Source organism: Galeopterus variegatus, unplaced genomic scaffold, assembly GCF_000696425.1.
Source record: "Galeopterus variegatus unplaced genomic scaffold, G_variegatus-3.0.2 Scaffold1303, whole genome shotgun sequence".
NCBI classification, from domain to species: Eukaryota; Metazoa; Chordata; class Mammalia; order Dermoptera; family Cynocephalidae; genus Galeopterus; species Galeopterus variegatus.
In genome coordinates, this window is record NW_007727414.1 from 273,371 (window position 1) to 298,135 (window position 24,765).

Genomic DNA, 24,765 nt, shown 5'->3' on the forward strand with positions numbered 1-24,765 from the left:
GACCCGGGCCCGGGAGGGGGGAACCATGGGGGGTTGGGACCCTTTGTGGGACCCGGGAAAAAAAAAAAAAAAAAAAAAAAAAAATTCAATATTAGTTCCTAATAAAAATACTTAATAAAAATATGTCATTAAAATAATTTTAAAAATTTATCTGAAATCCATAACCAAAGCCCACTATTTAATAGTGAAACATACAGCAGCTTTTCCCAGAAAAATATTCTGTGAACTGCTAATGCTATTCCCCTGAAAAGTATTCACTGGTCAAATACTTTGGGAAATCTTATGTTAAATAAAGTTCAACAGGTGTTTTTATTTCAGGATCTTTCTAATATGCAAATTTATAGGATGAATTTCCAAGAGAGAAAATTATATTCTAAGGCACTACTCCCTAATACCTCCCTACTTCAACTGTAACATTTTCTGAGATCTGAGTGAATCTTAAAACCAGAACAGTTTTCATATGGCAAAGTTTTTTTCCCCCTCCAAAAAAGCTATTACTAAATCAACAGAGCATCTTATAATCAAGGGTCTCAAAATATAAAATATATAATATGTAAAATTTCTCCAACATTTGAGTATGGAATGCTTTTTTCACAGAATACTCATTACTACCTCTTCTTCAAGACAGACTTGGAAAATGCTACACAGGAGTTTTTACTAGTCAGAAAAGATAACATGACTACCAGCTTTTATTCATTTTTGCTCCTGAAATCCTAGCTAATTTAACAAGAAAAAAACAGTGAGATACAAATGTTTAATGAACATTGTTAAACAGGTGATATCACTGATTTCCCAGCAACTGGAGGGAAACAACTGATTTACTGCTACCACTACTAGGACTTCATTAAGGGGACAAATTTGATAATAAGTATACCCAAACCAAGAGCTTTCCATGCACTGGCAGTAACAAGTTTGAAACATAATAGATATCCCATTTACAAAAGCAATAAAAGACATAATATACCTAAAAATATATTGACAAGAACTTGACAAAATAATTTTAAATTCTAAGTTTCTCCTGGAAGAATAAATGCACAATTAGAGAAATGAAGGGGGCCTCCTAGACGCATCACAAAACTAAAATAATTAAAACTATGGTTGAGGGGCTGGCCGGTGGCTCATGTGGGAGAGCCTGGTGTTGATAACACCAAGGTTAACAGGCCAGCTGCCAAAACAAACAATCAAAAACTGTGGCTGGCACTCATTCACTCAACAAGTCTTTACTGAATACCTATTACAGACCAGACACTGTGCCGTGTTAGAGTATGATGATGAACAGGAGTGATGTAGTTCACTGCCCTGGAAGGGCTTACAGTCTAGCCAGTGGAGAGACAGGTAAGTATTAGATAGGAGTGCAGGCTCTGGAGTCTAAAACTGCCTTAAGGGTCGAAGCCCAGCTCCACCACTTACTAGCTGTGTAACCCTGGATAAGTGGCTGTGCCTATCTTCACCTCGTTTCTTCCTCTGTAAATGGGGATGAGCATTAAATGGGTTAATGCCTATAAAGCACTGAAAATAATACCTGGCACAAAGTAGGTGCTCATTAGGTGCTGCCTGTTATAGTTGTTGTTATTAAATTATATAAACAAATACCTTGATTAAAAATAGACAAAGAAAAAGAATTCACAAACACAAATGACTAATATGAAAAGTTTACCCTTACTAATATTGAGGAGAATGAAAAATATAAGTGAGATAACATTTTTTGTCTATCAAATCAACAAAGATTAAAAAAAGATAAACTCATACATGGCCGATAGGAGTAAATTCTATAAATATTATAATCTTTCTAAGCTGTTTAAAATAACAATGTGTTCATAGTAGCCAAAAGGCAGAAGCAACCCAAGTGTCCATCCACAGATGAATGATAAACAAAATGTGACACATACATGCAATGGAACATTATTCAGCCTTAAAAAGGAAGGAAATTTTGACATATGTTACAACATGGGTAAACCCTGAAGACATTATGCTAAATGAAAGAAGCCAATCACAAAAGGACAAACACTATATGATTCCACTTTTTTTTTTTTTTTTTGTCCTTTTTGAGACCGGCCACGCTCAGCCAGTGAGTGCTGTGAGCGCACTGGTCATCCCTATATAGGATCCAAACCCGCAGTGGGAGTGCTGCTGCGCTCCCAGCACTGCACTCTCCCGAGTGCGCCACGGGCTCGGCCCTATGATTCCACTTTTAAGAGGTACCTAGAGTAGTCAAATTTATAGAGACGGAAGGTAGAACGGTGGTTGCCAGGGGCTGGGGAGAGGCAGAAGTGGGGAGTTATCACCTAACAGGTACAGAGTTTCACTTGAGGAAGATGAAAAAGTCCTAGAGATAGATGGTGGTAGTGTTTGCACAACAGTGTGAATGTACTTAATGCCACAGAACTGTACACCTACAAGTAGAATGGTAAATTTTCTGTTATGTATCTTTTACAACAATTAAAAAAATTTTATTTTTTTATTTATTTTTCTTTTTTTCTTTTTTTTTTTGTCTTTTTTACTGACCAGTAACGGGATCGCAACCCTCAATGTTGCGCCCGCACCACGCTCAGCCAGTGAGCGGGAACCGGTCTCCACATGGGATCCGAACCCTCGGCAGGAGCGTCGCCACGCTCCCAAGCGGTACACTCTCCAGTGAGCCACCGGGCCGGCCCTAAAAAAATTTTTTTAAAAATATCATCGAAGGGCCGGCCTGGTGGCGCACTGCCGGCCTGGTGGCGCACTGCTACAGTGCGCTGCTTGGGAGCATGGTGGCGCTCCCACCGAGGGTTCGGATCCCACATACAGACCGGTTCCTGCTCACTGGCTGAGCGAGGTGCGGGCGCAGCACCGAGGTTTGTGATCCCGTTGCCGGTCCGGGTCCAGTATGGGCGCGACACTGAGGGTTGCGATCCGTTGCCGGACACGAAAAAAGACAAAAAGGAAAAAAAAAATATCATTGAGGATAGACATAGAAAGCTGTTCATGATATATCATTAAGTGAAAAAAGCAGCTGAGGTATAATCCCATATTTTGGAAACTCTTCATGCATAGAAAAGAGTCTGAAAGGGTATATGCTAAAATCTTAATAGTGATGTGGTCTGTGGGGGGTGGGATTATAGTTAGTTTTTATTTTTGCCCTTTATTCTCTATAATGAAATCTATGATTTCTCTATAATGAACATGTATTACTTCTGTAATTTTATTTGAAAGCACTGGCTGAAATGAAATAAAACTCCTTATCCTATGATTGATTGCCTTTACAAGATGAACGAATGTGTCTTCTTTGTTTAAGGTCAAGATCCAAAGCCTCAGACAGTGTAATGTTGGTTGACTCTCAAAGGAAGATGCACTGTTGAAATTCACTTACCAACTTTGAGAAAAGTTTTTAGTTCCAAGGGTCGTAGCACTGGTTGCTTTTCTATGCGACCGTAGGTTTCTGCTATGCTCTCTACTTCCACTTTAGGGCATTTAAACAGCTCGTAAGTCCCATCACGGTTCTGGATAAAGCTACGAGTGATTTCCAAGGGCATCTGGACACCGAGACAATACCAAGAAAGGTGAGAAAAGGAAAACTTTCAAAGTAGACACACACTTGGATGATAACAGATCTTTTTTTTTTTTTTGGCAGCTGGCCAGTACAGGGATGGGACCCTGGATCTTGGTGTTACCAGTGTCATGCTTTAACCAACTGAGCTAACTGTCCAACCCCAGATCTTTTATAAGTTCTCCTTTCTTGTTAAGTACACTCAAATTAATTAAAACTTCCCCTGTATTTTCAAGTAAACCCTGTCAACAAATATGCCTCTTCTCCCTTACATCATTTGTGGCTTTCCTTTTTTCTCTATAACCTTAATTTCAACCCCAGCCAAGCCACATACCAACTGAACATCTAACATTTTCATGGCTACACGACTGCTACTGGCTGCACAGACCTGCTCTAAAAATCAGTTTTATTCCTTCCTCTACTGCTCTGCTAGCAGTTTTCTTCTCCTAAATACTCTGTTGATAGCACCTACAGCTCACCTCACATCTGGGATGCTTCACACTGTCCTTGGGACTGACCCAGATAGAACCTGAACTGAATTCTGTCTTTGTCATTGAACAGCTGGGTGACCCAGAGTAAGTTACCAAACTTCTCAGAGCCTGTTTTCTCATCTACAAAATGTAGTTAGTACCAGTGCATGGCTGGGAGGGAAAATGAGGCAATATAGATAAACAGCATCCAAGAGACAGAAGCTTGATGACCATCACCTCTCTTCCCACACTTGCCTTTGCTCTGGGTTGTTTTGGAGCCTTCCTGAAGGCCTCCTGTTCCAGGCTAGAAGCTGCCTCTGAGACATCCTGAATTTTGAGAAGTTCCTCCAGTGTCTTTGATGCTAACCCAGGCCTTTTTTAGGGTACCCACGTAAGCTCTGTAGCTACCAAACAACTTATTCTTTTCCTGAAATAACAATGACTTGCAATTAAGCTAATCTTAACATATGAAATCACATTCTGCTGGATTTCCTACAATATTCCATTACTGTAGATAGGGAAAATCCCTCTCAAATTTTCAGGATCTGCTTAAAAATATTTTTTAAAATGCCTAAGGTTTTCTGGTGAAAGAAAACAATAATTAAAGGTCATTTCTCTAATGAGAATAAAACTTCACTTTGGAGAGGAGGGTTTAATTGTGCCTGGACCCAGTGACTTCACAAATAGTATATCGTCTCAAATTAACTACATACTTTCTAGCTGCCTGCCAGTCACATCCTAGCTCACCATAACTATTAGAGGATCGTTATTTAATTTATAAGAAAAATTACCCTGTTTTGTGATCCCGAAGGAGAGAAAAAGCATGCTCTATTTTAAGATACTTTTTCAAGCTGTAGGGAATACCTATTAAAATCAGAGTCACAAAAATAAAAACATTAAAAAAATACAAACAAAACAGAGTCAGAACTATAAAGTCATGGATATCTCTGAAAAATCTCTTAGCATGAAAAAAGGGACTCTCTTTGGCATTTGTAATGCAAGGAACTGGTGCAAATATCCTCCCCACATTTAGAATGACAGCTTTCCTCTCTTCACCCTCCCACTATTATAGAAATAAACTCTTACCTCTGGAGTATCTAAGATTTGTTTAACTTGCAGAATATTAGTGATATGCCAGGTATACTTGGAAAAGGTTCCCAGTGGCAAGGCATCTTTCCGAACAAAAGCTTCAATGTAATAAAAGGGACAAAATTAGACTAAAAATAATGTTCTTTTGTACTTGTTACTCAATTACTGGAGAGTTCAGTGCTGTGCTATTCTTTCCTTACAGAATCTCAACACTTTCAAAAAGTTGCTCTAGGCGCAAATATATAATAGGGTTTGACAGAAATATGACAAACCTATTGATATGAATTTCTGCTATGTAAAGTTTCTGATGCTTCTTTGACATGTTACTTATTTTTGCCAACATAGGAATTTGTTTGGTAAAGCTACACCCACAGGATTCCATTATAAAACAGTTTCTTACAGCCTCCTATAACTTTAGATATAAGAGGTCAAATCACGGTCCTTAAAATAATTACATGGAGTTTAAGACTACTAATATGGTTACCAATCTATTGCCCCACCTGCAGGACTATAAAGGAGTTCCATCAAAGCTTGCAAAAATAGTTAAGGGATGGGTTAAAATTAATATATTAGGTCTAAAGTTTAATCTGGAAGAGACTCAACACTGCCTTAAAAATCAGATAGATATGGGCCGGCCCAGTGGCTCACTCGGGAGAGTGCGGTGCTGATAACACCAAGGCCCCGGGTTCGGATCCCATATAGGGATGGCCGGTTCGCTCACTGGCTGGGCGTGTTGCTGACAACACCAAGTCAAGGGTTAAGATCCCCTTACCGGTCATCTTTAAAAAAAAAAAAAAATCAGATAAAGTGTAAAAACAAAGATTTTTAGGGCCCCAAATATAGTGATTTACAGCTTGCACTATTCAAAAACAGAGTTAAACCTCAAGAAGTCACTATTATATCATCAAATAATTTACTGAAGAAATGCCATTAATCTCTAGTTGTAGTTACTCTTGGGCTATTTGCCACCAAGCAATCCTTTTTCCTCCTTTTCTCTCTCATTTCCTCTCTTCTAGATCTCTAGAAGAAAGATGCTATATAAAACCAGGAAGCAAGTACCTGAAAAATGTAATTATATAGTGTTCCAAGCCTAAGAATTATTCTAAAAATAAAATTTTCCTTCATCAAAAATTGGGAATCATCAAAAAGTTTTAGGAGTTGGTAAAGGGCCATGAAAAACAATTACATTGTATAATGTTGAATATATCAATTATCCTGATTTGAGCATTACATATTGCACACAGGAATTGACATTTAACTCCGTACCTCACAGATATGTACAATCAATTATGTTACAAAAAAAAAAAAGAATATACATCAAAAAGAAAAAAAAAATCAAGTAATTCTGAAGTTCAAAAAAAACTCCCCAAAACAAAAAACAAATAATCCATTGCTTCTAAGAAGCCCACCCAAATAACTATTGCAGCCTGCAATGATTTTGTGGAAATTGGTCCATATCTAGAAAATATCAAACTTCTCGGTAGGCACCTGCATTGAACTTCATTGTTCTTCTTTTACCAAGCTTGCACTTTCCGAATCTTTCCATTAACTCTTACTGGAATAAGTATGGGGTCTTTGAAAACTGTGGTCATTATTCCAAGAGCTGATTATCGAAGGCTTCATGCTCCAAGGATGTGACCAGAAGTCCTAACCCTGGAAATTCCACACACATTTTTTCCAAACATAATTCTCTAAGGTCAAGACATCTATCTCTATTCCTGAGGAAAGATCCCGTACCTGTGGTAGAATTGGGGAGCCGTTTTTTTGCACTTCCTATGGATATTCTCTGTTGCAGTGCATCAAAAAAGGACTGAGGAATGTGGAACACCAGTGGCTCTGGTTTGCCTATGGGAAATAAGAAGGAACTCATTTAAAGAAATTGAGTGGACCTTCTGATGTACAGGGAGAAGTGGAAGAAAAGGAATTGAAGGGCAGTAATAACTAAAAGAAAGCCCAAAATGAAGAGGCAAAAAGAAGGCTTTCATTGGCCTTTATAAGCCAAGCACTGTCACCAGCCCTTCTCTTGATCCTTTGCAATCTATAAAAAACACAGTGGACCCTTGTCATCCACCCAGGATAACTTCAAATCTCCAATTTTGTAACCACCACCACAGCATGCATTTTTCCCCCTTAAAGGGTATATGAAATGCAATAAGACCAGCAAAATGAGTCTTTGTTAAGGAGAAACTAATCGGCTCCTCCACTTGATTCACTCCTACTCACTATGCCCAGGTACTTGCCATTGGCATTTAGTACTTTTGTTTTGATGGATGGCTGGTATGGGGATCTGAACCCTTGACCTTGACATCACAAGGCTGTGCTCTTACCAACTGAGCTAACTGGCCAGCCCCAGAATTCAGTTATAAGCAAAGTAACTACATGCTCTCACCCAGTTCGTCAGGACCACGAACGCCAAGGGACTACAAAGTTAGGACACTACTTATCCAATAAGCATCAGTCTTTTTCTCTGAATATGATTTCAAGGCAGGTAAAATATTTGAAAAAACAAACCTTTTAAAGAAACTTGCAAGACATTAGTCAACAAAAAGTCAACAGAGAGAGAGTTCAGAGTTTTCCTTAAAAATTCTGCCTAAGGTACTAACCCTAGCAGAGGGAAAACATCCAGGACCAAGCACACAAACACAGAACTTCTACCTGCCTAGGGCCGGCCCATGGCTCACTCAGGAGAGTGCAGTGCTCATAACACCAAGGCCGCAGGTTCTATATAGGGATGGCCGATTCGCTCACTGGCTGAGTGTGGTGCTGACAACACCAAGCCATGGTTAAGATCCCCTTACTGGTCATCTTTAAAAAAAAAAAAGAACTTCTACCTGCCTAGATAAAACTGAAAGAATATCTCTTAAAGAAAGACTCTTAGGACAGAGTTCAGATGCCTTTTTTTTTGTTAAAAGATGACCGGTAAGGGGATCTTAACCCTTGACTTGGTGTTGTCAGCACCACGCTCAGACAGTGAGCCAACCGGCCATCCCTATATAGGATCCAAACCCGGGGCCTCGGTGCTATCAGCACCGCACTCTCCTGAGTGAGACACGGGCCAGCCCTCAGATGCCTTTTTGAAACACAGGTCAAGCCAAGAAAAATAAAAATGAAAGATTTTGTAGAATTTTATAGAAAGACTTTACAATCTTTCCATTAATTTTACCTATTTTATTGAATTCAGAATGTCAATGACAAAACTGTCACTGCTTTTAAGCCACTAAAATGTTAGTACCTGGGCACTTTAAAGAAGTCACCACACAAAGGAATTTTAGGATCCTTTTTTCTTGAAATTAGATTATGGGCTACACAGAGGGATCATTACAGCTTTCAAAGAACTCACCAAAACTCAGTGGATGTGATGCTACAGCTTAGGTTTAAGAATTCATCTTGAAAAGCCCTCATGAAAGAGAGAGACTCACGTAGTCCAGGAGACAGCTGATGTGATTCGGACAAAGGTGGTGATAATGGAGATGGTGAGAGGGTGTTAGTTGGGTGGGGGGTGGTGCAGGAATGGGACGGAGGAGGACCACAAGTGCAGAGTTTACGGTATTGTCAGTGCTATGTTTGCTGTTTGGGAGGCAAGGTAATAGGTATTTATTACATTATTTCCAACAATAAATAAATAAAATTTAAAAAGAAAAAAGCCAGATTCTCTCTTTATAACCCTTCTTAGCTAATTTTGTTTTTCTAAAATGTAATTTTTAAAGTTTTATTTATTCTGAATTAATATGTAAGTATGTATTTCAAAACCTCCATTCTTGTCCCTTTCCTTACCATGAAACTATAACTGTTCTTAACCCTTCAAAACTCACCTCTCCCACTGAGTGTCTGCCATCAGGCTACTATTCAGCTCAGGGTGCTTTATTTTTTATTTTTTTATTTTTTAAAGATGACTGGTAAGGGGATCTCAACCCTTGCCTTGGTGTTGTTAGCACCACGCTCACCCAGTGCGCTAACCGGCCATCCCTATATGGGATCCGAACCCGGGGCCTTGGTGTTATCAGCACCGCACTCTCCCGAGTGAGCCACGGGCCGGCCTGGGTGCTTTATTTTTAAAATGATGTTCTGGAATATATTCAGCAAAGAATATCAAGATAATATGAGGTCTAGAACTATGCCATGAGGATTGTTTGAAGAACCTGAGATGTATTTCTCGGACAAGTGAAGATTCTCAAGCAGAGCAATGGATTTGTGTGTGTGCAGTTGCAGGGTCTGTTATTTGGAAACAGGAACAAATCTATTCCGTGTGGCTAGAGCACAGAATAAGAACCAACAGGAAGTATTATAAACAAACACTTCCACTTAGCATGAGGAAGACCTTTCTCACAGCTATCATTGTCCAACAATGTTATGAACTGCCTCAAAAAGCAGCAAGCTTCTTGTCACTGGACAAAGGCTGGAAACCATCTGTCAAGGATGAGCGATGCTTTTAAGGCAATGGATTTTAAGTTTGAGGGTTAGAACGATCTTCTAAAGCTTTGATCCCTCACCACACCTCCACACACGCACACGCACGCACACACACACACAAGATCAAAGCTATCTACCTTTACTTATTATTCACTCTGTTTTTTCTCTTCTATCTCTAAGTTCATTTTGCTGGTCCTGCATTTTAATTATATGATTATTCTTTTCTTTCAATTTAGATTTCTACTTTCTTGTGGCCCAATGCTCTCTGGACTGAAGTCCAACTACTTTTCTTATCAAAACAGACTAGAACTACAGCATAATTATTTTAATTTCTCCTGCTCTCAGCAATAGGCCAGTTGGGTGACCAATACTTACCATCAAACTGATAGTGCATGGTTTGATGAATGCGTTCTGTGACACTGGCCAGCCAGTCTTGGAAGGATAAGGTCACTTGTGCCTCATCTAAAAGCTGACCACAAGCTAGGAAAAGATTTTAAAAAACACCTCTTCAGTAACTTACATAATAAACAGTTCATTGAAATTTGAAAAAGTTAAGGAGTTTGTGCAGGAAAAAAAGAACAAGAAGCCAAAATTAAAAGTAAGTAGATAAATTAAGTAAAATGCAAGATTCTGGGACTTTTTTTTTTAAGAATCCATTTAGAAAATAAGAATTAAAAACTTCTTAGAGGCTAATAGGTATAAGGTTATTATTATTATTATTATTTTTCGTCCTTTTTGAGACCGGCCACACCGCGCTCAGCCAGTGAGCGCTGGGAGCGCACAGGTCATCCCTATATAGGATCCGAACCCGCGGCGGGAGTGCTGCTGTGCTCCCAGTGCCGCACTCTCCCGAGTGCGCCACGGGCTCGGCCCGGTATAAGATTATTTATCACTGAAAGTTGCCGGTCTTTTAACGCTAAACTGTATATTAAAGAATGGTCCTATATAATGGTTGTTTTAGAGATTTATAAATAAATATGATGAACATGTATCTACATGCCCCAAACCCTCTCAATAATGAAACTATTTGTTTCATATCAAGGTTGAGCACAAATATCTAAGACTGAGTGATGCATAGGGTTGCTATGATATCTTTACACTTAAAATCTAAAACCTTGTATTCAGAACTGCAAAATAAACAAAAATTCACTTTTAAATAAAAGTGAAAAAGCAAAACCTTGCAGCCCTGGAGTAAATGGTGACAAGTGGTAGAATTTAATGGAGTCAAGAGTTTAGAGTTGGGAGTCAAGAGGCTATGGGACCTAGGACTCTCATTACCACTGACTGACCAGAGTCCATGTCTCAACTTCCTCTTCTCTAAAATGAGGGTATGAGTCTGGATGATCCCCAAATTCAAGAGCCTTCCACAAATCTACCATTCTGTTCTATTTCTTCTCCTCAAATGTCTTCACATGTCAGAAGTACATCACCCTTTATACAGAGAGAAATAATACTATAACTACTATTCATTTGAAACAAATTATCATAAGTAAATGCATCAGTGATAATTTGAATTGAAGCTATCTTCTTTTTTCTTTTCACCAAAGGAAGTGACCAAAAAAACTGTTTAAAATCTTCTGCTGGATACTATTGGTTTGTTTACTTCCTGACCTTCCAGAAATATTTATTCCTATAATGTATAAGTTCTTAATGAATTAATTAATTGAGATTCAATCTTGTATTATTCTCTAATTATGTATTGGCCTTGTCTTAAAAACTAGAGTACAAGGGCAGGGATGACATCCAGTTTTTAATCAGCCAGCCATACTACATGACTAGCCACGTCATAGCAAGTATTCAATAAATACTGCCAAAATTGAACTAAACCATTTTTATACAATTAAGAAGAATTAAGAAAATGGTGATCCCCAAATGTACAAGTTTAATTATTCTGAGTAGAAAAGTGATATATTTAAATACATAAATTATGTTCAAATTAAGTCATTCTATTTCATAAATTCAGAAGGATATCCCTGCTGTTGCTTTTAGATATGCTCTCAAGCTTCACTGACTTTGGAGAACAGGCTATATGTGTCTTTCTCAACAAATATTTATCACTACATAATTGTAAAATAGTTTTTCTTCAACATTGAATCTCCATACCAACTGCATGTGGGCAATAAACAATAAGAGGAATACATCCTGCAAAGTACCTGCTGCCAAAACATGTCAGTAATGTTTGATTTAAAGATGTAATTGAGGGGCCGGCCCGGTGGCGCACTGCTACAGTGCACCGCTTGGGAGTGTGGCGGTGCTCCCGCCGAGGGTTTGGATCCCACATACAGACTGGTTCCCGCTCACTGGCTGAGCGAGGCGTGGGCGCAACACCGAGGGTTGCGATCCCGTTGCCGGTCCCGGTCCGGTACGGGCGCGACACTGAGGGTTGCGATCCATTGCCGGACACGAAAAAAGACAAAAAGGAAAAAAATAAAAATAAAATAAAGATGTAATTGAGGCTGGCTGGTTAGCTCAGTTGGTTAGAGCAAGGCCTTGTAATACCAAGGTCAAGGGTTTGGATTTCCTCACCAGCCAGCCACCGAAAAAACAAAACAAAAGACATAATTTAATTTTCTTGTTTGTTTTGGGAGCTTTTTTTTTTTTTTTTTTTTTAAAGCAATCTTAAGGCTTTTTTTTAAATGTAGTTAAAGAAACTTTTTGAGAAAATTCTGTATTCACACACAGGTGTAAGAAACACAAACTTTATATACCCTTCATCCAGATTTCCCTAATATTAACATTTTGTACAACTGTAGTCCTATATCACAATCAGGAAAATGATGGATACAATACAGCGACCTTGTTCAGATTTCACCAGTTTTACATGCACTTATGTGTGGTGTATGTGCATACAGTTCTATGCAAAATTTTTTTTTTTTCTTTTAGCAGCTGGCCAGTACAGAGATCCGAACCATTGACCTTGGTGTTATAACACTATGCTCTAACCAACTGAGCTAACTGGCCAGCCGTTCTATGCAATTTTATCACACGTGTAGGCTTCTGTGACTACCACCACAGTCAAGACACAATACAGTTCCATCACAAGATTCCTCTACTGCCCTTTTACTGCTGCTGTTACTTCCTTCCCAAACCTTCCCTAGTGCCTGGCAACCACTAATCTGTTCTCCATCTCTGTGATTTTAGACACAATTTAGTTTTGAACATGACTTGAAACCAGTGGGACAGGACAATGCCTGCTAGTATTTACGTTAGTTAGCACTCTTTGAGGGACAACATGCAGCATTTTTTTTTTTTTATTATACTGCTTCTAGCTTCTCTTTTCTTTTTTTCCTTTTTGTCTTTTTTACTGACCGGTAACGGGATCGCAACCCTTGGTGTCGTGCCCGTACCGGGGACCGGCAACGGGATCGCAACCCTCAGTGTTGCACCCGCACCGCGCTCAGCCAGTGAGCGGGAACCGGTCTCCACATGGGATCCGAACCCTTGGTGGGAGCGCCGCCGCACTCCCAAGCGCTGCACTCTCCAGTGCGCCACCGGGCCGGCCCTTTTTTTTTTTAGCTTCTTTAGGATGATTTTCCACTACTGTAGCCTACTCTAGGGAATGGAAACTTACCTTGCCTTTTTAATGAAGAAGCAACCACAGGCTTTTTCAGGCCACTTTTTCTTAGATTACTGTTCACTGCATCTTGAGGCAATAGTGAACTGTTCATCTGTGCACCTTAACCACAAATCATTACAGTATTTATAAACATGTCTTAAAATACAAACAGTCTTTGCTAATCTCTAGGTTAGCTTCACAGTTTCTAGAAGGAATTAGCTTTAACCTTTATATATAAAATTTTAACTTTCTTAAGCTCTTTATAGGAAATGGGTGAGGGAGAGGAACAGAAGTGAAAGGAAAAAAAAAATTCAGCCATTGCTCCCACCTCTCAGACAATCACAATTAATTTTCTGGGGAGCTGTCTTCTATTTTCTTCTCTGTGAACAGTTTATTTTGCCAGTTTTCTGATTTTTAAGTAGCTGTGATTAATCCAGGGTTGCCAGATTTCACAAGAATATTTCTTTTGAATTTTAGATAAACAATGAATAATTTTTTAGTAGAAGTATGTTCTAAATATTTCATGAAGGGCCGGCCTGTGGCTCACTTGGGAGAGTGCAGTGCTGATAACACCAAGCCAAAGGTTAAGATCCCCTTACCGGTCATCTTTAAAAAAAAAAAAATTGCATGAGATACTTACACTAAAAAATTATTCGTTGTTTTTCTGAAATTCAAGTGTAAGTGAGCATTTTGCACTTTACCTGGCTATCCAATGATCTAATCATTTCCCCAAATTCTTGATAATCATTTTTGGTGGCTCCCTGATATTCTATGGTAAAGTGGCTTTACCATGGTTCATTTAACTGTCTCAAGTGGTTGGCCCTTAGTTGTTTCTAATTTTTCAATATTATCAACAACCATAAAGTGAACATCTCTAGACAAAATGCTTTTCCTGTACCAAGGATTATTTCCTTTAAAAAGATTATTTAGTAGTGGTTAGTAAAGGCTGGGAAAGATAGGGAGATAGTGAGAGGCTGGTTAACAGATACAAAACTACACCTGTATAGGAGGAAAAAGTTCTAGTGTTCTATAGCACTGTAGGGTGACTGTAATTAAGAACAATTTATTGTATACATTCAAATAGCTAGAAGAGAGGATTTTGAATGTTTCCAACACAAAGAAATAACTGTTTGAGGTTATGCATATGCCAATTATCCTGATTTGATCATTATACATTACATTCATGTATCAAAATAGGACACTGTACCTCATAAACATGTACAATTATTATGAATCAATTTAAAATAATAATAAAATATAGATTTTTATAAGTGCGACTACTAAATCAAAGGGTAAGAACTTTTATTTTTTCCCTGGGAAAGACCAAGAAGTAAACATTTAACAATCTCTGCTCTATACTGCTGCCAGAATTGGCTCTCTAAAACAGAATGACTACATCACTTTGTTTCTCCACCTTTCTCCAACTTCTCAGCAACAAAACTCCTGTGCATGACCATCTGACCCACCTCCAGCAATATTCCCTATGGGAAGGGCCATTTTAAGATTCTTAACAGATACCACGAGCTTCTTTTACAAATGGTTTTAGCAACTTACACTACACTAGCCATGCTGGACAGCCCAGATTTCACCTTCGACTGTGGTCTCATTAAAAAATGTCCTTGGGGCCGGCCTGTGGCTCACTTGGGAGAGTATGGTGCTGATAATACCAAGGCTATGGGTTTGGATCCCTATATAGGGATGGCTGGTTAGCTCACTTGGGAGAGCATGGTGCTGACAACACCAAGTCAAGGGTTAAGATCCCCTTACCGGTCATTTTAAAAAATTAAATAAATAAATAAATAAAAATAATAAAAAAAATCTTTGCTAACATGGTACCAAAATGTACATTGTTTTAACTTTTTTTTTTGGCAGCTGGCCAGTAAGGGGATCTGAACCCATGACCTTGGTGTTATAAGGCTGTGCTCTAATCAACTGAGCTAACTGGCTAGTCCTTAATTTTGTAGTTCTAAAATGTTTGCAGGGCTAGCCACTTAGCTCAGTTGGTTAGAGCACAAACACCACCAAGGTCAGTGGTTCAGATCCCTGTACTTGCCAACCACCAAAAAGAAAATGTTTGCAATTCCCTGTTCACTAATAAGTTTGGAGTTTGGTCGACATGTATGGACCAGGTAGTATTTTAACTTTGTTTAGAGCCTAGGTCTCCTGACACTTATCTGCTAGGTTACTTCAGCATTTTCGTATTGATTTATATGAATCCTTAACTGACACTGATATTAAGTATTTCAATTAAAAATATATATACATAAACATATATATATGTGTATGTGTGTGTATATATATAGTCACATGCTGAAAATGCAGACAACAAACCATATTCCTAAATTAGTGTGGAAAATATAATTAACATTGTCAAAAATTTTTTTAAAACCCTCTATGGATGAAAACCTCATAGCACTGTCCTAAGGCAGATTAAAGTGTAAGACTAATCTGAATGTTTAAGGGATGAACAAATATTTACAATAGTAAAAGTGGAGTTTTATGGGATGTTATTTTTGGCCAGCAAAACCAGCTCTTAGCTTGACTTGACAAAGAATCATCATAGAAGGTAAAACTTTTTTCACGGAAAAAAATGTAAGAACATAAATTATTTCTTGTAATTGCTGAGATATAGTGAAACACATAAAATACAGTAAAATGATCTCTTTTACTTTTTTTTTTCAAAAAGATGACCAGTAGGGGCTGGCCCGTGGCTCACTCGGGAGAGTGTGGTGCTGATAGCACCAAGGCCCCGGGTTCGGATCCCATATAGGGATGGCCGGTTGGCTCGCTGGCTGAGCGTGGTGCTGACAACACCAAGTCAAGGGTTGAGATCCCCTTACCGGTTATCTTTAAAAAAGAAAAAAAAAAAAAAAGATGACCGGTAAGGGGATCTCAACCCTTGACTTGGTGTTGTCAGCACCACACTCTCCTGAGTGAGCTAACCGGCCATCCCTATATAGGGATCCGAACCCGTGGCCTTAGTGTTATCAGCACCACAGTCTCCCAGGTGAGCCACAGGCTGGCCCTACAATGAAACAATCTCTAAAGACAATACCATCAACCAACCAACCAACCAACCAAACTGCCTCTCACCAGATACTTCATCCTTTTTCCTCTTCTTTGGCTTAGAGGCAGCAGACTCACAAGCTGATACTGATGTTTCTGAATGGCAGCCTATCTGGGGCACAATAATCTCTTTAAGTCCTAAAAGATAACAGATTTCTGAATTACTAATGCTATCCAAGAGAAAGTAAGGGCCCCTATATAGAGAAAAAAATAATTTATAAAAATCCAAATGCCCAAAACAAATTATGTTGTGATTGCCTGCTTTTAAATTAAGTTCCTTTAAAAAACTCCCCCAAACATATGTTTTTGTTCAAAGACAACCTGATAGAAGGCTCTATAAAGAAATATAAAACTGAAAAGTTGGGAGTTGCCACCAGCTACAGAGCATTAAGAAATGAAAATAAAAAGCATCTACAAGATAAAAATGTCAATGACAACAAAAGATCTAATATAGAAACTTTTAAAAGTCTTCTTTTGAGCAAGGTACCAGTTTCCCTCATCTTCAAAGATAAGAAACAAGCAAGGAAGCCAGAATAAAAGGGATTTTTCTGTTTGTTCTTTTTTAAAATTAACATAGGGCACCTATGAAAGAGTTAAAAAATCAAAGTGAAGCTAACTTTGCTAGATTCACTGTCTTAATAAAAATGCTCAAGTCTTGGGATCATTAATTTCAACCAACCAACCAATCTTTATGCAAGTGTGCTGATAGGTTTAAAAGAAGGAATGCCTTTTATTTGAATTATATAGCAACTGCTTCTGAAGGTTGCCAGGACAATCTCCAAATGTATCCGTGGGACTCTTTTATTGCCATTTTAGAAAAACAGAGTAACTGCGTCAACCATTACCACCTACCGCTGGAATCAAAATTTAAGAAGTCTGAGAATTCCTGAGCCAATGTCTCGTCACTGGCAAAGGCACAGATGCAAGCAAAGAAATGAATGCATCTCTGGGCTGCCTCGTCCTTAGAGACACTCGACTTGTGTGATTTCAGAGTCTGGCAGGAGCAGAAGAAGCGGCGCTCAGGCAAGCTTTTGGCACTGATTTTCTGCACAAATGATGTATGCAAATACCCCAAGCTATGCTTCTGGCTTGTCTTGCATTTCACCACCAATATGTTTTTAGTAATCCTTTGTACCAGGGGACCCGTGGGTTCCGTGGCCAACTGCCAGATAGTTTGTTTGGTTTCTGGGGAGGCCTGCATTGCGTTCAGGACTGAGCTCTTCAGGGTTAGGGGAGTGGCCTCTGCCTGGCAGTTCACCGCCAACTTGATGTGCTGGCATTGGTTTTCCACAACGCCTTGGGTAGCAGCTTTCAGACATGAGGGGACATAACACCGTCCAGAGCTCAGCTGAGTGATAATCGTCCCATCCACCGTCTGGATTGTTGTCTCTGAAACACCTAGCTCCACAAAGCATCGGTAATCAGGGCCCCGGTCTCTTTGCCTCACTGAGTAGACCTGCAGATCAGAGCCTGTGATGATTTTGACAGCTTCAATGCTAGGCTGCTTCCGTGCACCGTAGCGGAATATGGTTCCACATGTCTTGTTCTTACAGCTCAGTCCCCGGGTCCCATTGTATGTGCCACATCGGGGACATTTTCTGATTCCCCTCAATGTGGCCTTCCCCAAGTCAGATAAGAAAGCTGGGACTTTAGTCCTCAGAGAGTTTGGTTCCATTTTTCACAAGCCCTAGAAAAGGCAAAAAGCCTATCAGCATACATATATATTCTCTCTCACACACAAAGTTAAAATCATTTATGATATTTAGTACAGAAAGTGAAATGTAAAGAAGCTATCTACCATTTTCAAATTGTACCACAAACAACATAAATTTAAATCCCCAAACAAAATAAGAGTGGAGGAAACTTTGCCTTTCCTATCTCTGTATATCATTTTTTATTTAAAATTTTTATTTATTATTGGCATATTCATTCTTACAAATCATGATATTTCTTTATGCCCTTTGCCTGACCTATCACTACCCAAACCCGCTCCCTCCCTCCCTCCATCTCTATCATCCTTAGGTTTGTTCTCTCCTTCTTAAAGTTCAACTTATTGTTGTGGTCTTTTCTTTCTTGCTTTCCGTTGTATATTTTTAAAAATCCTACTGTAATAACCAGAGCATTTTTCTAGGTTCAACCCTTTTCTACACAACAACCAAGGTTAGTTAACCTATCTTTACATGAACAGATGTTTAACCTCAGCAAGGTCTGGAAAACAGGAAAGATCAGCTCTTTCCCTTCTACCATTCCCCACAAAACACAGGTCAATCCTACCTGTACCAGCTGCCAGAGCATCTGGAAAACAGTGTAACCTGAATTCATAAGACCTAAAAGGTCTTTCATTACTTTGTGATGATCAAAGAGGACAGGTGAAGACATAATCATTTGCAGAGTAAGAGATATTGCTTAACCCAAAGTCTTCTGAAGTTTGTACTCTGTGGTGTAACAATGCAGACATTCTGCTTCCTCCTTCTCGACCAGCCAATGGCAAAGCTCCAGCCCAATGTTCCACTGTCAGAGAAGATGCCCACTGCCCTAAGTGGAGATCCTGGTAGTCTATAACTAAAACAAGAAAAAATATTAAAGTTATACAAAGATGGGATGATTCTTTCCTCTTAGCAATTAGAACAGGAAGCTAAATCTTTCGCAGTTATTTGAGAAGTATTTGACAAATTACTATTGAAATGGTTAAGTGTTTTGTACTTCCAAGTGCAAGAAGGTAAAACTTTCTAATGCCATTACACAGGAGGTTGTCAAGAACACCTAGAGCCATGGTGGAAAATTGGCTAAATACTCATTCTTCCTAATAGTAATGCATTACTTTTTTAGAGTACGTTATGCTTTTCAAAGTGCTTTCGCATTCATTATTCCATCTGAACTTCACAATATCAGTACTTCATTTACTAAACAACTGCTCTACAGATGAAAATAAAGAAATTAAGTAACAACCTGAAGTCACCCAACAAAATCAGCAATGCAGTTTTCACTAACCCACAGAATCTAAGAGTGTGAATCTCTACTTGCGATTTCCCCCCCAATATTTTATTATAAGAATTTTCAAACATATAGAAAAATAGAATTATACAGTGAACTCCCATACGCCTATCCACTAAATTTTACAATTAAAAATTTACCATATTTATTTGCTTTAACACATATCTATTTATCCATCCCCCTCTCCATCCATCAATCCCTCTTATGTTTTGATGCATTTCAAAGTAAGTTGCAAGCATCAGTTCAGCACGCATATTATTAACTAAAGTTCCATATTTTAAACATTTTTTAAAAAGGTAATCTGCTTGTGACTTTTCAATAGGCTGTTAGCATTGCTTTCCTCCCTCCCCCCATCCCAAGGGACAGTCTTAATAAAATATTTTCCTTCCACATCTTCTGTAATCCACTCGTTAACAGGAGTGATTTTTAAATGTGAACAAAGGAAGGGGATTTAAATGCTTTTTAAACAATAAACTAACTTACTAAAATTTCTTAAAATTATACAATATAAAGAGAAAAAAATGTGAGGGCAAAGATGATTATTAAATGTATCTTATTTATCTTGTCTCACTTCCTACAAATTCCAAAGAAACATAAAATAAATAAATTCCCAAATAAATTCCAGACTGAGAAAACATTCATGCACAAAAGGTGCAACGGTTATAATATTAAAACAAAAAACAAAAAAGGGGGAGGTGGATTTTAAAAATATATATTTTTAAAGATCCCAGAATGGGGATAGCCTAAATGACACAAAACTCAAAAGTCCATAAAATACTGATTAAATTTCTTCCTCTATATATCAGTGCCTTAAACAAACAAATAAAAAAAAACACTGTACTGAGATTTATCATAAAATTCACCAATTTTAAGTGTATGTTTCAATGATACTGATTAAGTTTATACAGTCAAGCATCCATCACTACAATCCAGTTTTAGAACCCTTCCATCACCCCCAAAACATCTCTTTTGCCCTTTGCAGTCAATCATCATTCCCATCCTCAGCTGCAGGCAATCACTAATTTGCTTTTTGTCTCTACAGATTTATCTTTTCTGGACATTTCATATAAATGGAATCATACAATATGAGGCCTTTAATGTTTGGTTTTTTTTCACTCAACATAATGTTTTCAAGGTTCAGCCACCTAGCAGCATGTATCAGTTCTTCATTCCTTTGTACTGCTGAATAGTATGTCATATGGATAAATCACATTTTGTTTATCTGTTCACTAGCTGAGGGACATCTGGACTGTTTCCAAATTTTGGCTATTGTGACAAAGCTGCTGAGAACATTAATGTGCAAGTCTTTATGTAAACAAATGCTTTCATTTCCCTTGGGGAGATACCTAGAAGTGGAATTGTTGGGTCATACAGTTAAGTGTACATTTAACTTTTTAAGAAAACGTCTGTTTTCCAAAATGGTTGCACCACTTTACATTCCTACAAGCAACATAAGAGGATTCTTATTTCTCCGCTTCCTGGCCGACATTTGTTATCGTTTTCCTGATTAAAACCACTTGATTACAGTGGGTGTTAAGTGGTATCTCACTGTGGTTTTATTTGCATTTCTCTAATGACTAATAATGTTGAACAACATTTCACATGCTTATTTATTCATTTGAAATAATATACTAGGAGAATGAAGCCAGACACAAAAGACCACATATTGTATGATTCAATTTCAATGAAATATTCGGAATAGACAACTGCAAAGAGACAGAAAGTAGATTTAGTAGTTGCCAGAGGCTGGCGGTAAGGAGGAATTGAGAGTGATCGCTAATGGGTATGAGGTTTCTTTTTGGGGTGAGAAAAGTTTGCACAACTCTGTGAATACCCTAAAACCACTGAACCATAACACTTTAAAAGGGTGAATTTTATATTCTGTTAATTATATTTCAGTAAAGCTGTTATTTAAAAACAGAACAAAAATGTTTGAAAGTCAAATGCCAAAGGGATAATTTCCTAAGAGTTTTAAAAAGTCAATTAAAAAAAGCAACAAATCCACTTGAAAAATGGGCAAAGGACAATGAAAGGACAGCTATGGAAAAGAAATAATAAAAATTATTTTAAGTGTGTGAAAAGATACTCAACCTTACAATAAATGAGAGGCAAAATAAAACAAAATAATACATACTGGCCAGCCACCAAAAAAACCCCAATAGTAAAACACACACGCAAACAATATAACACTTCGGTAAAGTGGCAAAAAAAGATGAATGTTATCACTGCATTCATGAGGACATGGTGAAACAGGCACTCTACACTACTGGTGGCAGTGTAAACTTCAGCACTCTTTTTGAAGGGGTGAAATAAAGTAAATGTGAAACACAGACTTCGATTTAGCAATTCCACTTCTAACAGGTCATGAGTTATATTCTCACATGTATACAAAGTACGTACAGTGATATTCGCTGCAAGAATGTCCATAATTGCACAAGAACATAAACAGTTTAAGAGCTCATCACTAGAGAACTGACTAAATAAATTAGGATGTAACCACACAATACGCTACTATAAAGCCATTAAAAAGAATCAGATCTATATGTATTGATAAGGAACAAGTATCAAGACATATTGAGGAGTGAAAAAAGGTGTACTACTTTATGTGTAATATGCTACTCTTGGTTTTAAAAGAAAAAAGAAGGAAGATATATATATACACAGAATATGTATATTGTCTCAGAAGTGCCTTGGGACTTGGGAAATAGAGGGCGGGACACTTACATTTCACTGTTTCGTACTATTAGAACTTTAAAACATGTACTGCGCTAGTTTCACTCATTACAGATTCTATTTTGAAAGCAAACACAAACAATTAAACGTCTTGTAAAGAACTTGTGTTTGAAACCTGAAAGGCCTCTTGTAGATAGTGTCTTTTAGGCAAGTTTACAACAGCTTCCTCTAGCAAGAGGGTATAAAGGGACTGGTGCTGAACGAGTTAATATTCCCTGGAAATGGTGGGTTTTCATCTAGGTACAGTTTGGCTGTAAATCTACAAATATACAGTTTGGTGGATGCTGTCTAATGCTTGTGAAGCACAGTTAGGTGAAGAGAACAAATAATTACCACGAATAAAAAACAAAACTAGCCGAGGACACCCCGTGTTAAGCCCTTTCTATGCATTTATTCACGTACTGCTCACACGATCCCGTGAAACAGACACTATTTTACTCATCCCAGAGGAAGGACACTGTGACTCTAATAGACCAATGTGTCACAGCGAGCAGGTATCTAACGTGAGTTTGGAATCTACTGGATTGCTTCTCAAACCACTACTGAGAGAAAGGGGCACATTAGCCCTGTGCTGCCTCGGAATAGCGGAGAAAGGCCGCCGGAGCCCTGCAGACCCGCGTCCGGGCACCAGGCCTCCGGGACGCGCAACTCCCGCCCGGCTTCCGGGACCAGCCCGCCCCGAGACACACATCCCCCGGGACCTGCTTCCCGGCATCCTCCCCGCACGACGGCTCACTTCCGGTCCTAAGTAGGCCCAGGCAGAAGCATCACGTCGCCGGCACCGTGCCCCTTGGACGCTCTCTCCGCCGGAATCCCGAGCTCTACACTCCTCTCCTACCGCTGCCTCAGTTCTCTCTCAGCATGCCACCTTTACCTGCCCGGCGCCCCCCAGCGGGCCCCAGGGTCCTTCGCTGACGACCGCCGTCACCGCTTCTCTCTTCGCCTGCCGCGGCCTTTTACAAACGCGACCAAACTGTTCGCTGTAACGACAGTCGTTATTGGTCGGAGCCGCCCACGCGCACCAAATGCCCACCCACCTCAGCTCGCGTTGTCTGATGGGAGTTGTAGTTTTTTCCTCCTGAAGACCGCTGAGAATTGCTAGGAGTTTCAGTGATGGAAGCCACGCCGCCCTGGAGGCTGTAACACTCAGGTTTCTTCGCTGGGACTGGAGGGCTGCTGGCCGGCCCTGCTGGTATGGAAGGCACCCACAGAGCTCTAGGACTGGTCAGGACTACTTCAGGCCCGAGAGAGTCCTATTTCTGAATAGAGTCCACTGGTAATTGACGTAAAAATCACCCGAGATTTTTCTGTTATTAGCAGATGTCAGCTGCGAATTAGAGTTTGTTTGGAGGTCGTGCTCACCAGAATATTCGAAGTTTCTTTCTATCACTTGTATGTTTATGACAAATTATCTTTTTCTCTGTTAAGTAGTCTTTTACATAATAACTCGAACGTTTCCTATAATACAGAACTGAAATCGCTTTCTGTATATCCTAGGGTTCTTGGAATCACACAGAATAAATCTAAACGCTCTTTGTTCATGACTGGAGATAGCTCTTGAATACAGTGTTTCAGGGTGAGTCCTGTGTGTGTTGCAAAGCCCTAGGCCTAGTCCAGCTACTTACTGGTGGTGGCGCTGTGGGCTGGTTGCTTTACCATTGAGAAACCTTAGTCTTCTCAACTACAGATGTTCCTCAGCTTACGATGGGCTCTCACATCTAGATCCAGCCAGTTGAAAATATCGTCAAGTAGAAAATGCATTTATACATCTAACCTACCGAACATCACAGTTTAGCCAAGCCTACCTTAAAAATGCTCAAAACACTGACGTTAGCCTACAGTTGGACAAAATCATTTAATGCAAAGCCTATTTTATAATAAAGTGTTGAATATCTCGTGTAATTTATTGAATACTGTACTGAAAGTGAAAAACAATGGTTTCAAATGGGTACTCGAAGTATGGTTCCACGGAATGCATAATGCTTTATAGCCTCATCATAAAGTCGAAAAATCGGTAAGTGAAACATCATGAGTTGGAGACCGTCAGTATTTATAAGAGAAATGGTCCTTTCCAGGCCTGAGGTTTGTAATGTTGTTGTTGTTTTTTCACCATTCTATACTAAGGGAATATTGTTTCTTAAACTGGAGGTAGAGAGAGAGCGGCACCATTTTTCTGGAAGACTTTTTCAGTTTTCTTTCCATTTTAATTATAAATGTTTAAAATGGTCATCAGTATGTCCTAGATCATCTAGATGATCACTTTCTAACAATACTGTGAATTTTCTATGCCTGGTTGTGTTTATGATCATATTGGGCCAAGTGATTACCTAAGGAGGCAGTGGTTCTCAACTGGGAATACTACTACTGGCATCTAGTGAGTAGAGGCCAACGATGTTGTTAAAGATCCTACAAAGCACAGAACAGTCTCTCACAACAAAGAATTATCTGGTCCAAAATATCAATAGTGTCAAAATTGAGAAACTTTGCTGTAAAGAGAGTGTTTGACTTTTTTTCAATGGAATTGCCCTAATGGGTCCTAAGAGATCTGTGGGTTTTCAGTTGAGACACATCATATGTTCCAGTCATGCGCATTTGAAGGCAGCTATCAAGCAACCCCATTTCTAAGAGGTTTCTTTCTTCCAAACTAAACACTAAGGGTTTTCCCATTTCAAAGAAGGGCCTTTGAAGAAGCATTGCCATCATAGAAGCCCTATCTGAGCCCTCTTCTTTAAATAGAATTCTCAGAATTATAAAAACTCTCAAGTCATGGTTTGACACAAAAAGCCTCCTTTCCCCATTGTTTGAGTGTCATTTCAACCTTGAGGTAGATTTTTGTTGTGATGCCCGAGTCAAGCTACTAATTCACAGTGAGCCTCCCTGGCATCAAGATATATTATAGTGGTGTAATTATTATATGAGTA

General features: G+C 39.0%; 1 protein-coding gene across 5 annotated transcripts in view; it reads right to left on the reverse strand.

The window, feature by feature from the left end:
- Positions 1–23,703, reverse strand: part of LOC103593227 (chromosome unknown open reading frame, human C2orf42) — a 27,569-nt gene extending 3,866 nt beyond the window's left edge. Inside the window, exons 1-9 of one of the 5 annotated variants that reach the window (XM_008576178.1) lie at positions 22,719–23,703; positions 18,392–18,679; positions 16,970–17,804; positions 16,145–16,255; positions 13,067–13,171; positions 9,871–9,975; positions 6,823–6,930; positions 5,083–5,183; positions 3,350–3,512 (exon numbers count right to left, since the gene is read on the reverse strand). In XM_008576178.1, coding sequence (XP_008574400.1) covers positions 3,350–3,512; positions 5,083–5,183; positions 6,823–6,930; positions 9,871–9,975; positions 13,067–13,171; positions 16,145–16,255; positions 16,970–17,792 — 1,516 coding nt within the window. In that variant the 5' untranslated portion in view covers positions 17,793–17,804; positions 18,392–18,679; positions 22,719–23,703. Of the gene's footprint in view, positions 1–3,349; positions 3,513–5,082; positions 5,184–6,822; positions 6,931–9,870; positions 9,976–13,066; positions 13,172–16,144; positions 16,256–16,969; positions 17,805–18,391; positions 18,680–22,545; positions 22,645–22,718 lie in introns of those variants that run through there. The other 4 variants (XM_008576176.1, XM_008576177.1, XM_008576179.1 and 1 more) reach the window with 4 other exon arrangements.
- Between the last annotated feature and the right edge of the window lie 1,062 nt (positions 23,704–24,765).